Genomic DNA, 18,795 nt, shown 5'->3' on the forward strand with positions numbered 1-18,795 from the left:
AGGCCCTGCCACAGCTCCCCTGCCTTCAGCCCTCTCTGGCCCTTGGCTTTGGCCTCCCGGGCTTACAAGTCAGCAGCCTCTGCTGCTCTCCGGCTTAGCATTCCTCCCTGCTGCTTTCCTGCCTTCAGCCTGTCCCCAGAATCACCTACAGCATCTTTCAGGTGTTTGCAGCTCCCACCTGCCCCTTTTCTTCTCTTAAAATCCAAGTTGGAGGCAGCTGATCAGTCACAGGAGCCCTGGCCCTTTTTCTCTCAAGTGGCCAGTGCCATCTTTTGACAATACCAAAAGACTGGAACATCTGTTAGAGGCGTCAGGTAGCAGGAAATGAAAGCCAAGAGCCAGACATGAATTGCAGATGAATTATTTATTTCTAAACATTCTGAGGCTGGCATTTTCAAGTAGCATGCAGTAACATAACCCTTAGCATCCCCCTGCCAGGCTCAGGCTCCTCCCAGACAAAGTGCACAGCTGCCTTCCCAGCCCCAGAGTGGGCAGGCACAGGCTTGGCTTTCTCCTTCAGGTGGGAGAAGAGACACTGAAGGGAAACCCGTGTCATTATCTGCCCAGAGGCTGCTTTGGGAAGGAGAGCGAACTCCAGCCATATGTCTGCTTTAAAAAAGGCCAGTTCCTGCCTTTGGTATCAGAAGCTGTTAAACGCCATCCTGTCATTTGCAGTTCTTTACCTGTGACACATGCTCTCCCTCAGAGTAGCAAGGCAAGGCTGCATTTGAGATGGAGTAGCAAATACTGCTCACTAATCCAGACTGGGCCACTCAGACATATGCACGTCACTAAGATGTGGCAGCCATTTCCCTGCTCTCCAGAAGGACCCACTCAGCTGGGCACTCTGAAAACACCCCCAGGTCACTAACTGGTGCCAAGGTCGTATCGAGCATGGTCTGCTCTCTGGTAGGTTGGTAAAACCATGCCAACGCTGCCCATGGAAGAGGATTACTGCTCTCCTTGAGAAATCTTGTGCCTTTCACATACCCTCCAAGTGCCCAGAAACTGCGTCTGGTCCTGTGGGCACGTTTTCCACACAGCACATCACCCAAGAGCGTGGACTCGGGGCTGGAGGGACACAGCACTGGCCACTAAAGAACCTGGGGTCTCTGAATAAGAGACCCCAAGTTACTCCTCAACAGCTGTACTTGAGCTGGGTAGTGAACACCTGGGGAATGAGAATGGATGCCATGTGCTGAGGTGTGGAGGGAACAGGAGCACAATGCTTTCTGCTTGTCTCCTCTGCTCTTCATGGCCCCGCCCCAAAAAGGAATTAACCATTTCAGCTGTTTCTTCTACACTTGGTGACCAGTGGCTTCTCTCTGACGTTACAGAGCAAATGATGTAAGTAGCCTGTTCTTTAGTGTGAAGTTCAGAGGGAGATTCTGGACAAAGAGGAGCTGTGCCCTACTCAGGAGAAAGCCTTCTCTGGCTGCGATTCCTTCTGCTGCAACTTCCGTATCAGCTCCAACAAGTTCATCTGTAAAGTCAGCTCCTGTGAAGGGAAAGACTGTAATGAAGAAATTAGACGGTCCCATTTCTCGGACACTGGCTGCTAGCAAGAGCTGCAGAGGGAGAACCTGGTCGGCAGCACACAGACTGTCAGTCACACTAGGGGAGTGAAAGAGAAAAGCTGCCCATGCAGAACTAAGGCTTATTCTGGTTTAAACACGTCCACAAACTAGGAGGTACGTCACCACATGAGATCTGATGCAAATCATCCCATTGCAGCAGGGGTGGGCAAACTTTTTGGCCTGAGGGCCACATCTCGGTATGGAAATTGTATGGCTGGCCGGATGGGGCAGGGGATTGGTGCACATGGGGGATGAGGCTCTGGCTGGGGGTGCAGACTCTGGGGTGGGGCCAGGGATGATGGTTTGGGATGCAGGAGGGTGCTCCAAGCTGGGATCAAAGGGTTTTGAGGGCAATTAGGGCTGGGGCAGGTGGCTGGGGCACTCCGGCTCCCACATGGAGGCAGGGCCATGCCATTCTGTGTGCTGCCCTGTCCATAGGCACCACCCCCATTGCTCCCACTGGCCGCAGTTCCTAGCCAATGGGAGCTGCAGAGCCAGCGCTTGGGGCGGGGGCAGTGTGCAAAGCCCCCTGGCTGCCCCTGCTTCCGGGAGCCGTGTGGAGCTGCTGCACGTGCAGAGCAAGGCAAGCCCCCGACCCTGCTCACCGCCTGGAGTGCCAGAGCAGGGGAAGCTCCCAACCCTGCTCCCCGGCAGGAGCTTGAGGGCCGGATTAAAGGGTCCGGCGGGCCGTACTTTGCCCACCCCTACATTACAGGGTACTGATGACTTAAGACTCAACACTTTATGAAGGTTCTTTCCTTTTCCACTGCTTCTTTGTCAATACACCAGGTGAGGGGGCACAGTGGCCTGTCACCTTTGCAGCATGTATGGCACTAGGCGACACTTTCCATTAAAAACTTCAGTTAAAATGCTCACAAAAGGAAAAGGTGGAGTGACCACTGAGCTTTAGGTCTGGCTGGGTTATTACTTGTACTCCCTTGGCAAACAACATGACTCAACTGTGAGGAGCTCCCCTGTAAAAACCACCATTATCCTCCTTCAAAACCCTTCTTATAAATGTCCTTTTCTGGGATACGACAACAAATTTGACAATGGTTAGGCCCCGGTAACGCCGATAATGCTGACCGATAGTGTCCGTTTTCTCATACTCCCTATCTGTTGTTTCTTGTCATACTTAGATTGCAAGGTCTTTTGGGCAGGAGGCCATCTTTTTGTTCCATTTGTGTGGAGCTCCTAGCAGTGGGGGCCTGGTCCATGACGAGGCCGCGTAGACACTATGGTAATACAGATCAATAATATTTCTGTATTTTTGAAAAAGTAACTGGACAGAGGTGTTTAGTAGAGCAAACTGGAATAGGAGCATGAGCTGATGGGTGCACAAGGAGATTGATGGAAAACAATCAGTTATTTCTATTATGACAGTGGCTGGAGATTCCAACCAAGAACCGTATCCTTCACCAAGTCCCTTTACAGGAGGCAGCTACACAGAGGTGATGACTGTGATTTATAGATGAGGAAAGTGATCAGTTCACTATAACGTTATGTTTATGTTCTAGATAAGGCAGACTGAAGTTTCAGGGTTGAGAGGCTCCTGGCATACATTTCTTCTCATCTCAGTGGAACCCGCAGTAGAAGAGCGTGGCTGTTTGTCCCTCTCTACTGGTTGGCCTACAAAAGAAGTTTGAGCCTGCTGTTGTTTCCAGCTAGAGGATTTAGGCCAGTGGTCCCCAACACGGTGCCTGCAGGTGCCATGGCACCCGCCGGGGCATCTATGTGCGCCCATGTACTGGCCGGCGGACAAGCATCTGCCGAAATGCCACCGAAAAGCAGTGTCATCAAGAGGCGCCGCCGCCGAAATGCCGCTGATTTTCGGCAGCATTTCGGCGGTGACGCCTCTTGACGCTGCCACTTCTCGGCGGCATTTTGGCGGATGCTTGTCCGCCAGCCACGGTCCTTGGTGGCTGTCGTCTGGCGCCCACCACCCGGAAAAGGTTGGAGACAACTGACTTAGGCCATGTCTACGCAGGAGTTAGTGTGTGCAGCAAGCCAGGTTGTAAGTCTACAGTACTCCAGGTTGCCAAGCATTAATATGCCATATAGACAAGCTTTTAGCCCTTCAGTTCATGCAGCAGAGCAAGGATCACACTTCTAACACTGGAGGCTGAGAGTTCAACCCCTCGGCCATGTGGCTGGACAAAGCCATGAGGTTGGCTTCTGGTATTTTACCCTTCATTTCTCATTTTTTTTTTAGCCATTTACTTGTGAGAGTATTGACAAATCTTGCACTACTCCCTGCTCACACACAGACCTGTGGGTTTGTGGTGATGTAAAATCCAGACACTCCAGCTTTCTCCAGGGTGCTCTGCTGGTCAACTACTTTCTGGTCCAATTCCAAGACTATTTTCTCATCCATCAGTCGCTGTTCCTCTCGAATGCGCTGCTCCACAGCCTGAGAAATAAGAAAAAGACACTGGGATTCTAAAGCTCAAGACGTTTAATGTTCTTCCTCTAGTTACTTTTCTATTAGCATTTCTTCTACCCCTGTCTAATGAAACCCAAAAGCTATTTTGATCCTTTGGAAGCTTTAAAGGGGCCCAGGTCCTGTTTGTACTCCAAGAATATCTTATTCCCTGCATTTCTGAAGGTGTAGCCCTGAGGATTAATCTGTTGGTCTGTATAAAATGTCTTTTTGATAAAAGTGTGTAGGCTGCATAGATTAATAGAATTATTTACAATAAGCTGTAATGCAAGATACCTAGAAACTTCTAGGCCAGACATCCTGGCCAATTTCCTCTGTGACGCTGAAAGCAACCTTTAAGACCCTTACTCAGAAAAGTAATAATAGGATACAAACCTACGCAAATTGTCTAGGGACCTTTTGAATGTCTGCTAACCTTTCACCTAAATAGGGTGAAAACGGGGGAATTTCTGCCCACAAATTTCACACATATATACCGCAGATGCGTACATATCTGTCATCCATGCGCACATAAAAGGTCAACCTATGAAAACAGGTACCCTCACCTTTCCATGGGGGAAAGACAAATTTGGGCATAGGAGGAAGGCGATACACCCATCTTTCTATCTTCCATCGCCTCACCCTGTCTCCCCCACGAAGGCTGTCAATTACTGATATGTCGTAGTGTTCTGTCCTTTCACAGCTGTAAGTATGAACAAATTCTTATTTCTGATTCACTTCTAAGCATTTAGTTTATAGAGGGCTAAAACTCATAACTATACTTCCTCTATCAGAGGTGTGAAATTCACTCTAGTGCTATCTGCTGCAGAGTGCATTTAGAACTGTGATATTTGTAACTTTGTAATCTCAAACTGCTTTTAACATTTTACATTTACTTATTGTTTCATTGATTTTAATTAAAAGGTCTTGATTGACTAAATTTTGTCTCAGTGTAATTTTCGGTCATATTCCCCCAATCTCCTTGTATAAATTCTGTGAAGCCTGATTCAAGACGAACTTTATCTTCTGATCACACATATTGGCGAGCCATACCCATATTATTAATATCTATTAATTATTATTAATATTAATTAATTAAAAATTAATTATTAAATAAAACTAAATTAAGTGGATAAATTCCACTGTCCCTACTAACCCTCCCCAAATCAGGCTACAGGCTGGCGAGCCAGGCAGGAGGAGATCTAAGGAGTGTGTGACAGGAATTCCAGGGAATTTCAGACATTTCTGGACCCTTTAGAGAATTTTTTCTTTGAAACGCAAGTAAATAGTTAATTTTAAGTGCTCTGAAAACTTTGAGTCTCTTTCTCTTAAAGCTAGTCAGAGTCAACTTCCTGTGGTTATTGCTGCTGGCAGCACGCCCAGTATTTCCGTTTTGTATTGTGGTTAAACATCCTAAGGTTTTTACTTTCACTTTTGCCTAAAGGTTTTAACTGTATTGATAACTGAATATTAAAGTGATAGTGTTTAAAAGTGATACGCGCGCAGAAAGGGGTTTTTATAAATTGAAGAAATAAATGAATGGTACCGAATAAAATCATAGCAGCTGCACCTGAATCCGGTGACCCACACTAGTGGTGGCGGGGAGTTAATAAAGCAAGGTATTCATAGCCGCCAAAAAGGCCGCAATCAGTCAGAACTTAAATAGTTCAAAGATACCTTATCTCAGTCCCATTAACTCTTCCGGACTGCACCTCTGATCCGTCTGCCTCAGTATTCCCCCAATATTTGGCAGGTCCCGACAGAGGGGAAAGACCTCTCGATCTGCTATAAGCCATCGAGAGAAGAGAGTATCCCCACTTCCTCTATTTACTTGGGACTTTTATGATATACAGTGTTTTAAACCGGTTAAGGGGTGGTATTCCTGTTGTTTCTGTAAAAGGGACACCTTTTTGGATCAGAATTATATCAACAGAGGATTGATTCTAGTGAATATACTAGAAAAAGAAAGAGATGAATTCTCTATTTCGTATTAAGAGTATTAAAAGTGAAGATAGAACAGGAATGGAGTCTATCGGAGTTGCTAGCAGTTTGGCTTTGGAAAACTTTGCTAGGAGATATATTCAGGAACATGGTGGTGGTTTGGAGCAGCTGAAAAATAGTGGAATGATTTCTGAGCAGAGAAACCCGTGGGGTTTTGTGAGTAATGTATTTGAGGAAGAAACAGAGCAGAAAAAGAAAAGAGCTAAAGTGGTGAAGGGAATAGCTGTTGAATGCTTGCTTGTAGCTTGTAGTTCATTGGGAAAGAAATTGGATAAAAAGATGGAGTTACTCAGGGAAGTTCAGCAGATGCTGGTAACCTATAGAGTAGACCGTGGTCGGTTGCTGGAAAAGATTAAAGAACTAGAAAAGGGAGAAAATATAGCAGAGGAGGTTGAAGAATTGATTCCCATCCCTATTGGTATGGTGGAACCAACAGAGGTAGAAAATCCTATTGGACCAGTGACAAAGTAAAACAAGAGAATTAGCTCAAGCAAACACAGTACCTTCAGAAGCGGAGTTGCAGACTGAATCTGTGGAGTCAGAAGAGGAAATTGGCAGTGCAGAGAAAACTGACAGTCTGCTGATAGAGGACGGAAGCTCTGAGGTGGCAGTTCAGGAGGTGGAGACAAGTGTCACAGAAAAAGCAGCCAGTGAAGCAGGGAAAGAGAAAAAAATCTCTGCTTCTGTAGAGACAGTTTCTGTAAGTGAAGAAGCAGTGCCTTTAGAGTCGGTCATTGTTCAGGGATTAGAAGAGGCCGTATCACAGGTAACACTTGTAGCTAATGCATGTGATGTAGTGATCTCTAAGTTACAAAGAGAGCTACAACAACAAGCAGGAAATAGAATTCCTGCTCCTCCAGCCAATTGTACATTAGCACCATATAGAGTAGAAGATCCAGTCCCTTTGGGTGGACATTTATTGGCATTCGGGCAATCAACATTGCCTAGACCCCAAGAATTTTGTGGGTCCTCTACACCCCCGTGGTATATGCTGGTATCACCTAGTGTATTGGTAGAACACTCTACCACATCAGATTTTAGTGGACTAAGGGATGTCCTGCGTCAGCGTGGAGACGCTTTGAATGTAAGCCATAGACATTTCATGGAAAGTTATCCTAGATACCCAGGATTATCTCCAGTGGAAAGTTTTGATGGTTCAGATGAGGAAAATGTAAATCTAGGTAGAAGGAGTCAAGGAACAGAAATTGTAGATTTAAGCTCAGATGAAAGCTCAGATTCAGATCCAGAAGAAGGAACTGCAGGTTCCAATTCTGATTGTCCTGTAGCAGTTGTTACAGATATTAAAACCTTAGACCTGGTAGCTAAGCAAGTAGGAATGATGGAGGATTCTTCAGTTGCTATGCATGCACAACGTGTGCAGGAGACAGCAAAAGTGTTTGGCTTACCAAGGGAAGATTGGGTTAAAATCTTACAACTCACAGTGAATTGAGCATTGTGGAGTACTTTGCCACTTAAGTTTAGGGTAGGAGAGAAAACTTTTGAAGAGACAGTAGCCCTATTGGAACATAACCAGCACCCAGGGCAAGCTGGAGTAGCAATTCTGTCTAACTTAAAGCAGAAACCTAATGAAACTCCACATCAGTTTCATTTACAGTTAAGTGCAGCTTGGCGGAGTCATATCAAAGAAGAAACAGATGAACTGCCATACATCAGTTTGCTAGTTAATAATTCTCTCCCCCAGTTAAGAGAAATGGTTAATATGCATATCACTGATGATATTTCTTTAAAAAGAACATTAGCCTTGTTGGCTAAAGCATATGCACAGGGAGGCTCTAAATTAGGTCGGCGTGGAGCCCCGGTTGCAGTACTTCAGGAACCATAAACTAATCCTACGGTGAGGACTGAGGGACCTCGACCTCAGCCAGGATTAGGACGAGGAGTTCCTAAATTCCCTAAGTATCAACGTTGGCAAAATGACCCTAACCCACGTAATAACCCTGGACCTTCGAGTGGCCAGGCCCCTCGACAGGGTTATGCGTTTGGATCCTATGCAGAAGCCCGGGATCGTGTTCCTTTCTTTTCAGATGCTGCACAGAACAGTTCACGTCTGCAGAGACCTAAATCACCGCCTTTGCACAAAACTGAGGATTCAGTTGTGAAAATGTTTAGGACAGTGCAACAGACGCTTGAGGCTCAACGACGGGCTATCTGAGAACTTCATGCCCGTGTGAATGAGCTGATGATGATGGAAGGCCAAGGCTCAGCAACCTTGAACCGTCCAGTGGCCTCCGTTGATCCATCCCCTTTTCCCCAGTGGACAGCCACTCCTCCAGAATTGGCTGCCTCTGAGGAGATAGAGGAGGAACCCCTAGATTATCTGACAGCATATGCTGCATGACTACAAACAACCCCGAGTGTAGTCATAGCCCCTTTAGGCAGAGATACAAGTGGAAGACCCACAATATCTGCAGTGATAGAGGGACTAGACAGGAATCTCATTATAGATACTGGAGCAGCAATCAGTATTCTTCATGTCGAGGATCCTAGATCCTCTCCTCTATCATCAGGATGTACCAAGACACTTGCAACTTTTGCAAGTAATCAGGTTGCTACCACACTTTCTACACCCCTTGAAGTACAAATAGGTCACCTAAGAAAGAATCATACTTTTGCATTAATGAAGTTAGCAGACCCAAAGAATTCCTTATTGGAAACTGATTTCTTATACAAACAGGGATGTGTTCTTAATTTGTGTAACCAATTATTGTGTCTTTCAGTAGAACAGGAAAAGGATAACTCTCCAGTAGTCATACCTAAGTGTGGCATGGTATCTCCAGTGGAGGACTTTAAACCTAAAGGGTATGATTTGGACGAAATAGTGGCTAAACATGCAGACCAACCTGAGTTACAGGCATTACTGTACAAACATGCAGATGCCTTTGCTAAACACAAACATGACTGTGGATGCATGGCCGTCACTATTGTTGTGGAAGGAGGAGAAATTTCAGCCCAAAAACAGTATCCTTACCCAGAACAAGCAAATCCATACATAGAAAAGACTATTAAGTCTTTACTGACACAGGGAGTACTACAAAAATGTACTTCCACTGCAAATTCACCCATTTGGGCTGTCAAGAAACCGGATGGTTCGTGGCATCTCACAATAGACTACAGACGCCTAAAGCAGGTCACACCAACTTGTGCCCCCACAGTGGCCAAAATGCCAGATCTAATCAAATCCTTTGATTCAGAGGCTGTATGGTTTACTGTATTAGACATCAGTAACAGTTTTTGGACATTACCATTGGCACACACTTCACAGTACCATTTTGCATTTAGTTTTCAGGGAGTACAATATTCTTGGACACGTTTGCCCCAGGGATATAAAAACTCTCCAGCTTTATTCCATGCACAAATGAGACGGATACTGTCACCATTTTCTAAACCAAATGTTCTATTTCAATATGTAGATGATCTGTGTTTAGCAACACAGACGAAAAAGGAGCATTTAGAAAGACTTGACGAGCTTCTGCAAATTCTAAAAGAAGCAGGGTTAAAGTGCAATCCAGCCAAAGCCCAGCTAATGGCTAATTGTGTCTCTTTCTTGGGTCTCACCCTGACAAAATGGGGTAGAACCCCAGCGCAACAGAAGGTGGATGCAATCCAAACATTGCCTTTACCACAGGAACCTATGGCTTTAAGAGCTTTCCTAGGTTTAACTGGGTACCACAGGGATTTCATCCCTAATTTTGCTTCTATTGCAGGTCCTTTGTACCAACTACTAAAGAAAGTGGGAATGGTCTGAGCAACACACGGAGGCAGTATCCCAACTAAAACAGGCCATTATCAAGGCTCCGGTGTTGATCACACCAAATCCTGAAATACCCTATCATCTGGAGGTAGCGGTGAGTGTTAATGCGTTGGCGGCTGTGGCCTCACAAGAAAGGCATGGGAAAATCAGACCTGTGGCCTATGCCTCACGTTTAATGTCATCAATTGAACTCAAATATGACAATTGTGAAAAGTATCTATTGGCAACCAGTTGGGCCATACAACACTTTTCTTTTCTAATTGGCCTCAGCCCGATCATATTACACTCATCGCACACTCCTCTTCAGTTTTTACTGTCCAACAGGGTAAAAGATGGGCAAGTTTCAAATGCTCGCCTTGCTCACTGGGCATTATTACTGCAAGGGAAAGATATTGCAGTCAAACCTATTAGGACACCATCCTTGTTACCAACCGCTCTATTGTATCAGGGAGAGTCACACAAGTGTCCCAACTTTGATCAATTGGATCTAAGGGGGGAGGAAAAACAAAAGCTCTTTCAACCTTTAATCCAGGAGACAGATTCCATTAATAGGTATAAATTCTTTGTTGATGGTTCTAGTTATTACCATCAAGGCAAACCCTATACTGGGTTCGGAATCTATGCCGTTCCCCCTGAGGGGAAAGGAGAGCCTTGGGAAAAGGCATATTCATGCACTCCACATTCGGCTCAATATGCAGAATTAGCTGCAGTGGCTTGTGTGTTGGAGTACTGTGTGCAGTTCTCCATCACCACCACATACCAAGATATCTGTCTGTTTTCAGACTCTGCATGGGTATGCAATTCTCTCAGAGTTCCTACCATATTGGGAAACAAATAGTTTTACATCTTCTGATGGCACACCTATTAGGTATGCATCATTGATGAGATATATCCATTGGTTAACAGTAATAGTTACTGTTTCAGAGCGGCCAATCAAAATAAAAAAGGTAAAAGCTCACTGGAAATTAGACCCTTATGCTATGGAAAATGAGAAAACTGATAAATTGGCCCGTGAAGGAGCCTGATCCAGGAGAATTTTGGGAAGGTAAGGATCAGGAGTATTCTGTTATTACCCCTAATCCTAAATGTCCTATAGCTGCAACTAAATTGGTACAACCCAATATACCAGATTTAAAAGATATGCAAAAATTGGATAAGGACATAATGAGAGTAATCCTAGAACTTTCCAAAATAGGCAAAGAGGGATCATTAACAATAGACCCTTTGTACAAACGACATGAACAGCAGTTACAAGTAGTAGATGGAATTCTCGTGTATACAGGAGGTCCTTTCCCTATGTGGGTAGTTCCAGCTCACCTACGGAGGGAAATGATGTACATGGTCCATGACACTCCTAAAGGAGGACATCAGGGAGTGGACAAAACTGTCCAACGTCTTGCATCTGTAGGATGGTGGCCACTTCTTGGGATGGATGTGCAACAATATTGTGAAAATTGTCTGGCATATGCCCAAGCTAATCCTACTCCATCCAAAAGAAATGCGCCACTAAAATGCCAGGTGTATGAAGGTCCTTGGATGGCTTTGCAGATTGACTTTGTAGGTCCTTTGCCAAGGACTCAAAGAGGTAATCAATATCTATTGGTGATTATGTATCCTTTCTCAAAGTGGATAGAGGCATTTCCTCTTAAAGCCAATACTGCAAGAGCCACTGCCAGAGTCTTAGTAGAACAAGTCTTCTCTCACTGGGGGATCCCTGCAAAGGTAGAATCAGACCAGGGATCACATTTTACAGGACAGTTCTTTAGGAATTGCCTTAAATTGATGGGAGACCCGCAGAGACTACACATCCCATACAGACCACAGTCATCTGGGATGGTGGAACGAACCAATCGGACTATAAAAGTGATGTTGAGGAAACTGGTTGATGCCAATGGACGTAACTGAGACACCCTCATGCCTTTAATTTTAATGGCATTGAGGGCGACACCGGCTGCATCTACTGATAAAACACCTTTTAAAGTGATGACAGGCCGAACAATAAGATTACCAGAACATTTAATTTGGCAAGCTAGTGGCACTCAATTAGAGGGAATAAAAATGGATACCTACCTGCAAAATCTGCAAAAACATTTAAATCACATTCACTTGCAGGTAGCTGCCAAATTGGGAAAATCCAGACGTAAGGCAAAGGCTTACTTTGACAAAAACCAGAGAGAGAATACTTGGGAGGTAGGAGATCAAGTAATGTTATTGTCATATAAGTCACCAGAACTTATGGGTTGTGTAATCAATGGATTGGACCTTTCCAAATCATTGATAAACTCAGTTCAGCAGTATATAAGATCAGAATAACAGGAGGAAAGCATAATAGAGACAAGACTTATCATGCTAACCAGTTAAAGCTGTATCGATCGTCCAGGTCGCAGGAGCAACTTCCTCCTCAGGACTTAAGTGATCAGATGAAATCTCAACAACTGGAGCCCAGCAGTTTGCAACCATGAAATTGACATTGACATTTTTGACTTATTACACCCTTATTGTTGCTCTAAGGGTAGGACTATGCCAAAATCTTAAGTCTGAAACTGAACTATTGCAACCCCAGGAAACCAGACGACCGGATCGTACTCAGTTGTCTGAGCCCAAGCAACAGAACATACCAACAAAGAAGGAACGGACTATTATACTTAATCCAGAACTGGTCAACAACCCGATTCAACAGGTTAAGGGAATTCGGGGGGAGGATGTTACTTTTGAATATCAATTGGTGGAAGTAACTGCACTACCCTCTAGTGGTTGGAAAAAGATGTGGCCCTTGAATAAGAATTCGAAGGGGGGTGGTTGCAAGGCGTTTATAAATTCAACTTCCCTAAAACATGGTATAGCTTATGGAACTTGAAAAAATAAAGCTAGCTGTAATAATTTAATAACAGGAGGAAGTTTAACCTTGTATAAGCTTAAATATGAGGACCAAGGGCAATATGAGGTGCTCATTATAGCTACCTTTCAAATTGTCCTAAATGTTTTCAAAAGCTGGAAAAGGAAAAATCCACTTGTTTGGATGCATGCCAGCATTTGTCAGTAGGTGCTATGAGAGAGATAGGATCTGTGACACCTCACCCCAACTGAGACAGTTGTTCTCTTACAAAAGATTGTATTATGGCACGATCTTTGTATGTTTCATTCACGGTCTCATTACCAGTGTTTGACCCAGACAGAGATGTGTACAGGCAATTGGCTGCTATCCATTCTATAGGTCACCTCGAAGATGACATCTACAGGGAACGCTTTAATGCACCTCCCCTGGTAGTCTATCACACTCCAACTCAGACTTGGAAGGTACCACAGATGGCCTGTTGTTCTAAAAAAGGACCCCAGTATATCGGTAGGTGTAATGTGTTTGAAACAGACACTGTTTTGTGTGGACTACAGGGAGAGAAAGCACAGAATTCATCATCGTCATGCCTGGTGAGGCTGACCACATGGAAGACTCCGATGGAGAGGGTGACCTATGCTGGAAGGAACCAATTTTGCGTGGTTACCAACCAAAAGAGGTACCAGTATGGTCCCTTGGAGTGTCCTGTCACAGAGCCAAATTTCTGTTTTACCCCAAAGCAACCCACGGTAATAGGAAATCAAGTTATTTCCCCTATTCCTATTTTTGAGAACATTACCATTATTCAGTCTAACCCTGATTACCAGAATTTAACTATTCAAAGCACACCTACTTTTCTGTCTTATATTCCACCATTAGGGTTGCAACTGAAATCCTTAATGATTCGTAAGGAGACTCACCTCATTCAAATTACTAATAATATGGATAAAGCCCAACAAGTTATTACCCAATTAATGAATGAAGGGAATGAGCCTGCAACAACTTTCAGAGAAAATTTCGGATTAGAAGTATGGATAATTATCCAAGGAATTGGGATTGGGATTAATTTCCTTATTTTAGGTTATATACTGTATAAACGCAACAAACCCAAGCCAAAAACTAGGCAAAGACCTAGACAAACACCCAGACAATCAGCTAAACAAATGCACAGACGAGCACCATCTGGGGATAAAAATGAATATATATACATGGTGCCCATTCCTGATACATACCAAAATTTGCCCAGGTATGAAACTAAAAAGGGCCCCACAGATATTAAGTCCTAGATGACGGGGTTTCTTTATGTAAACCACCCCGCCAAAGGGGGGCGTGTAGCCCTGAGGATTAATCTGTTGGTCTGTATAAAATGTTTTTTGATAAAAGTGTGTAGGCTGCATAGATTAATAGAATTATTTACAATAAGCTGTAATGCAAGATACCTAGAAACTTCTAGGCCAGACATCCTGGCCAATTTCCTCTGTAACGCTAAAAGCAACCTTTAAGACCCTTACTCAAAAAAGTAATAATAAAATACAAACCTACGCAAATTGTCTAGGAACCTTTTGAATGTCTGCTAACCTTTCACCTAAATAGGGTGAAAACGGGGGAATTTCTGCCCACAAATTTCACACATATATACCGCAGATGCGTACATATCTGTCATCCATACGCACATAAAAGGTCAACCTATAAAAACAGGTACCCTCACCTTTCCATGGGGGAAAGACAAATTTGGGCATAGGAGGAAAAATTTCTCCCTATAAAAAGGGTGACAATCCATCATTAAACAGGCGATATACCCATCTTTCTATCTTCCATCGCCTCACCCTGTCTTCCCCACGAAGGCTGTCAATTACTAATATGTCGTAGTGTTCTGTCCTTTCACAGCTGTAAGTATGAACAAATTCTTATTTCTAATTCACTTCTGAGCATTTAGTTTATAGAGGGCTAAAACTCATAACTATACTTCCTCTATCAGAGGTGTGAAATTCACTCTAGTGCTATCTGCTGCAGAGTGCATTTAGAACTGTGATATTTGTAACTTTGTAATCTCAAACTGCTTTTAACATTTTACATGTACTTATTGTTTCATTAATTTTAATTAAAAGGTCTTAATTGACTAAATTTTGTCTCAGTGTAATTTTCTGTCATATTCCCCCAATCTCCTTGTATAAATTCTGTGAAGCCGGATTCAAGACAAACTTTATCTTCTAATCACACATATTGGCGAGCCATACCCATATTAATATCTATAATTATTATTAATATTAATTAATTAAAATTTAATTATTAAATAAAACTAAATTAAGTGGATAAATTCCACTGTCCCTACTAACCCTCCCCGAATCAGGCTACAAAGGGCAGGAAGATAGACTAGGCAGCACCGTCACGGTGCCCACCACAATGCATGGGACAACTGCTCGCCTCATGAGGCTGTGTTAGAACACCAAGACTAGGTGCATACTTCTCTGCAGAGCAACCCCTTGAGCTGACTTGTTCGCAGACCTAATTCCCCGAATCCTGGCTTTCTAACAGGAAGGCCAGTTCAGCCACTGCTACCTCTGCAACTACAAACTGACTCTTCGTGGGAACTGCAGCCCCCTGGGGAGAGATCAGCCCCCAATTAGGGGCCATGAGCAGGTTTCAGGGGGTCTGCCAAGATAACCAGAGAGCAGGGCTGGCATTAGACTCGCTGGGGCCCAGGGCAGAAAGCCAAAGTCTGAGCCCTGCTACCCAGGGCTGAAACTGAGGCCCAAGCACCTTAGCTTTGGGCCCCCCACCGTGGTGTGGGCTCCAGGCAATTGCCCTGCGTGCTACCCCCTAACGCCAGCCCTGGTTTTTAATCCACTCGATATGCAGAAATACAGTTGTGGCACAGGCAGGAGGTGGAATTTTTATAGCATGTTGGTGGGGCCTCAAGTAAAAAGGTTGAGAACCCCTGTCCTATGTCACAAGGAAAGGTTTCTGAGATAAACAGAGGCATAAGCTGAGCAAAGGAACAACCCCACAGGGGGCATTCTGGGGACTGGGCATGGTCGGTAAGCAAACCAAGATTCCTAACCTGACTCTCTGCCTCTGCTCAGTCCTTGCCAGCTCGGATCTCTAGGAGTCTAGCAGCAGAAGCAGGCAGCATTGTATTTCTTGTACTTCACTGACTAGTATGGAGGCCTTAACAGCAGTCAGAGCAATTCCTTGGGTAGGGCGAATTGGGGTGACAGCTCCGGGCCCCAGACTTTGGGGAGCCCCACGGGCCAGTGCGAGTGGCTAGCTCAGTCGGTCCCAGAGGAGACGAATCTGCCCCAGGCCCCGAACCACCCTAGCGACGGCCCTGACTGCAGATGTAAACATGCTGGAACTGCTATATGCCACCAGTTCACAGTACACAAATAATCAATTTCTTTCACCTCCTCTAGTGACTTCTCAAGATAGGCCCCTGGGAGTGGTAGTCTAGCACACACAACAGGGTTTGATCATCATTACTTACTGATTGACAATGGGGAGGAAAGAACTTTATTAGGGCCTTTCCGATCATCAGATCCTATAGCCAGAAGTCTAACTCATAGGTCTCCAGACTGATTTCAGAACCAGCTTCAATATTTGTGCCCTACATTTAAGTGTGGCTTTACTGGTTTTTACAAATGACACACGCTACTGCAACAAGGTTGCAATTTGTAGCTGGTAGGAACAGCTCCAGCAAGTAGCAAAGAAGAAAGTGCTAATGAAAGCCTTACCTCCAGCTCCCTCTGCTGAGCTGCTTTGAGAACTGGCAGGTTGTGAGGTTTGCAGGACTGCTGGGCCTCTTTGTGTCTGTGGAACATTTCTTGCTTGAGCACTGATTAATAAACACAAAGTTAGACTCTCCATCCGGAATGACAGTAGGCAAGGAAGGCACACCCAGCATTGCCCCTATTCCCATCAGAAGGCTAGGCTTTGGAAGTTAAATATCCTATTTCAGAGAACTCTGCTTTCAATAATTCCCTTGCAATCTGGAGCAGAGCAGTTCCCTGGAGAAGTGGATACCCTGAGGCAAAGTACAGAAGATCACCCACTGCACTAAGGTATTTATCAAGGTGTTTGAATAGCAGAATTCTGCCCACAAGCTCTCAAGTCTCTTTGCTACCCACAGTAAGACCGAGCGCTTTAAAAATGCAGCCACTAATGTAGCTCACTTTCCACTGAGGAATTATATTAATTCTTCAATCTGCACAAGAGCATTGGTTCTGCAGCATAGCCATACACATACATTGACAAGGACTGGAGACATGCTCCCAACATCTCTGCCAAAAGCGCACACTCAGCGATGTTATATCTACTGGTTGGCCACTCCTGCTTCCTGTCCTGGGGCTGCCAGGCCTTTAGATCAAGTTGCGAGAGCTGGTTTCCCCCCGGGCCACAGCTGTTACTCTCTGCCCAATCTGACGTCACCTGCTCTCGGTGTCCAGCGCCGAGCAGCGGGACTGCAAAGCAAGGGAACTAAAAGGCCGGTTTACTGGCAGGAGGCGGGAGAGGGCTGGGGCTGGCGAGGGGCTCGGCGCTGCGGGGGCCTCACCTCGGTGCTCGCTCTGCAGCTTCAGCCGCTGGTTGTAAAGGTTTTTCTCCGTCAGGTGCTGGATCTCCAGCAGCCCCTGGACGATCTCAAAGACGGTGCCATCGATGAGCGCCAGCGCCAGGTCACTGAGGATGGTGTAAGACAAGCGCTGCTGGCAGGAGCTGCAGGGACAGGGGTCCGGGGGGGGGGGCAGTCAGCGAGCCGCCCCACGTTAACCCCCCCCCCGATAAACTCGGGACATCGGGCCCCGCTCCTCCCGGGGGCTGCCCCCCCCCGCCTGCCCCACAGAGCTCAGCAGCGGGCCGGGCCGGGCCACCTCTCCCCACTCGTGTCACACGCCAGCCGGCCGGCCAGACTGCGCCTGCCACGCGCGGGAGCGACACGCGGGCCGCGCTCCCCCACGCTACCCTCCCCCGCCTGCCCCACAGAGCTCAGCAGCGGGCCGGGCCGGGCCACCTCCCCCCACTCGGGTCACACGCCGGCCGGCCGGACTGCGCCGGCCACGCGCGGGCGCGACGCGCGGGGGCTCAGGCACGGCGCCCCCCTCACCTGGGCAGCCCCTTCACCAGCGCCTGCAGCTCGGACAGCAGCTGGTAGTGCCGCTCCTGCTGCCGGGCCCGCTCCGCCGGCCCCTCGTAGCCGAGCCCGGGCCCGCAGCGCTCCATGACCGCCGGGGGCGCGCTCGGCAGGTGGGTGGGGCTGTTTGTGTGCGGCCGGGCGCGCGCGTTCCCAGCAGGTGGGTGGGGCTGTACGTGTGCGGCCGGGCGCGCGCGTTCCCTGCAGGGGGGTGGGGCTGTACGTGTGCGGCGGGGCGTGCGCGCTCTGGGCAGGTGGGTGGGGCTGTACGTGTGCGGCCGTGCGTGCGCGCTCTGGGCAGGTGGGTGGGGCTGTACGTGTGCGGCCGTGCGTGCGTGCGCGCTCTGGGCAGGTGGGGGCGGAGCTGCAGGGGCGCGTGTTGGCCGGCTGCGGGGCTCCGTGCTGCCCTGAAGGCTCCTGGGGGGCCTGGACCCTGCGTGCTGTGGGGCAGCAGGGGCAGCGTGCCTGCAGCCACGGGCGCGCTCGCGAGGTGGGGGGCAGGATCTGTGCGGCTGTTGGGGTTGCTAAATGCATTAGCCGGGGCTGAGAGCGCCACGAAATACCTACACACCCTTCCAGCACCCCCAAATACCGCCCACACCGCTCCAGCACCCCCAAATTCCCCTCCCACTGCACCCCCCTCCAGCACCCCCAAATTCCCCTCCCACTGCACCCCCTCCAGCACCCCCAAATTCCCCTCCCACTATACTCCCCCGCCAGGACTCCCAAATACCCCTTCCACTACACACACCCCCTCCAGCACCCACAAATACTCCTACTACACACCCCCTCCAGCACCCCAAATACCCCTCCCACTACACACTTCCTCCAGTACCCTCAAATTCCCCTCCCATTACATCCCCCTCCAGCACCCCAAATACCCCTCCCACTACACACACCCCCTCCAGCACCCACAAATACTCCTACTACACACTCCCTCCAGCACCCCAAATACCCCTCCCACTACACACACACCCTACAGCACCCCAAATACCCCTCCCACTACACACACACCCTCCAGCACCCCCAAATACTCCTCCCACTACACACCTCCGCCAGAACCCCCTC

The 18,795-nt window shown here is 47.0% G+C and overlaps 1 protein-coding gene and 1 long non-coding RNA gene across 3 annotated transcripts; one reads left to right on the plus strand and one right to left on the minus strand.

Annotated features, from left to right (window-relative positions):
• Positions 1 to 345: 345 nt before the first annotated feature.
• On the minus strand, positions 346 to 17,868 carry LOC120386263 (protein DGCR6). Of its 2 annotated transcripts, none has more exons than XM_039505404.1 (5): positions 17,701 to 17,868; positions 17,152 to 17,276; positions 16,334 to 16,434; positions 3,847 to 3,987; positions 346 to 1,498 (listed from the first exon to the last, which is right to left on the minus strand). In XM_039505404.1, exons 1-5 carry the CDS (start codon positions 17,814 to 17,816, stop codon positions 1,415 to 1,417), a joined length of 567 nt encoding a protein of 188 aa, XP_039361338.1. In that variant the 5' UTR covers positions 17,817 to 17,868; the 3' UTR covers positions 346 to 1,414. The 2 variants fall into 2 exon arrangements, with proteins under 2 accessions (XP_039361338.1, XP_039361337.1); XM_039505403.1 differs by having other exon boundaries at positions 17,152 to 17,312; positions 17,701 to 17,866.
• LOC120386264 lies at positions 9,749 to 12,495 on the plus strand. The gene is made up of 2 exons (XR_005589618.1): positions 9,749 to 9,863; positions 12,150 to 12,495. It is a non-coding gene; the product is annotated as an uncharacterized LOC120386264 (long non-coding RNA).
• Positions 17,869 to 18,795: the final 927 nt, after the last annotated feature.

This window comes from Mauremys reevesii, linkage group 18 (genome assembly GCF_016161935.1).
Source record: "Mauremys reevesii isolate NIE-2019 linkage group 18, ASM1616193v1, whole genome shotgun sequence".
NCBI classification, from domain to species: Eukaryota; Metazoa; Chordata; order Testudines; family Geoemydidae; genus Mauremys; species Mauremys reevesii.

Coding starts and splice junctions, on each gene's coding strand:
- LOC120386263 (XM_039505403.1), bottom strand. CDS start 17,816: ATGGAGCGCTGCGGGCCCGGGCTCGGCTACGAGGGGCCGGCGGAGCGG. Junction 16,435..17,151: donor GCTGCAGAGCGAGCACCGAG/GTGAGGCCCCCG, acceptor TTTATTAATCAG/TGCTCAAGCAAGAAATGTTC. Junction 3,988..16,333: donor CTCAGCAGAGGGAGCTGGAG/GTAAGGCTTTCA, acceptor CTTATTTCTCAG/GCTGTGGAGCAGCGCATTCG.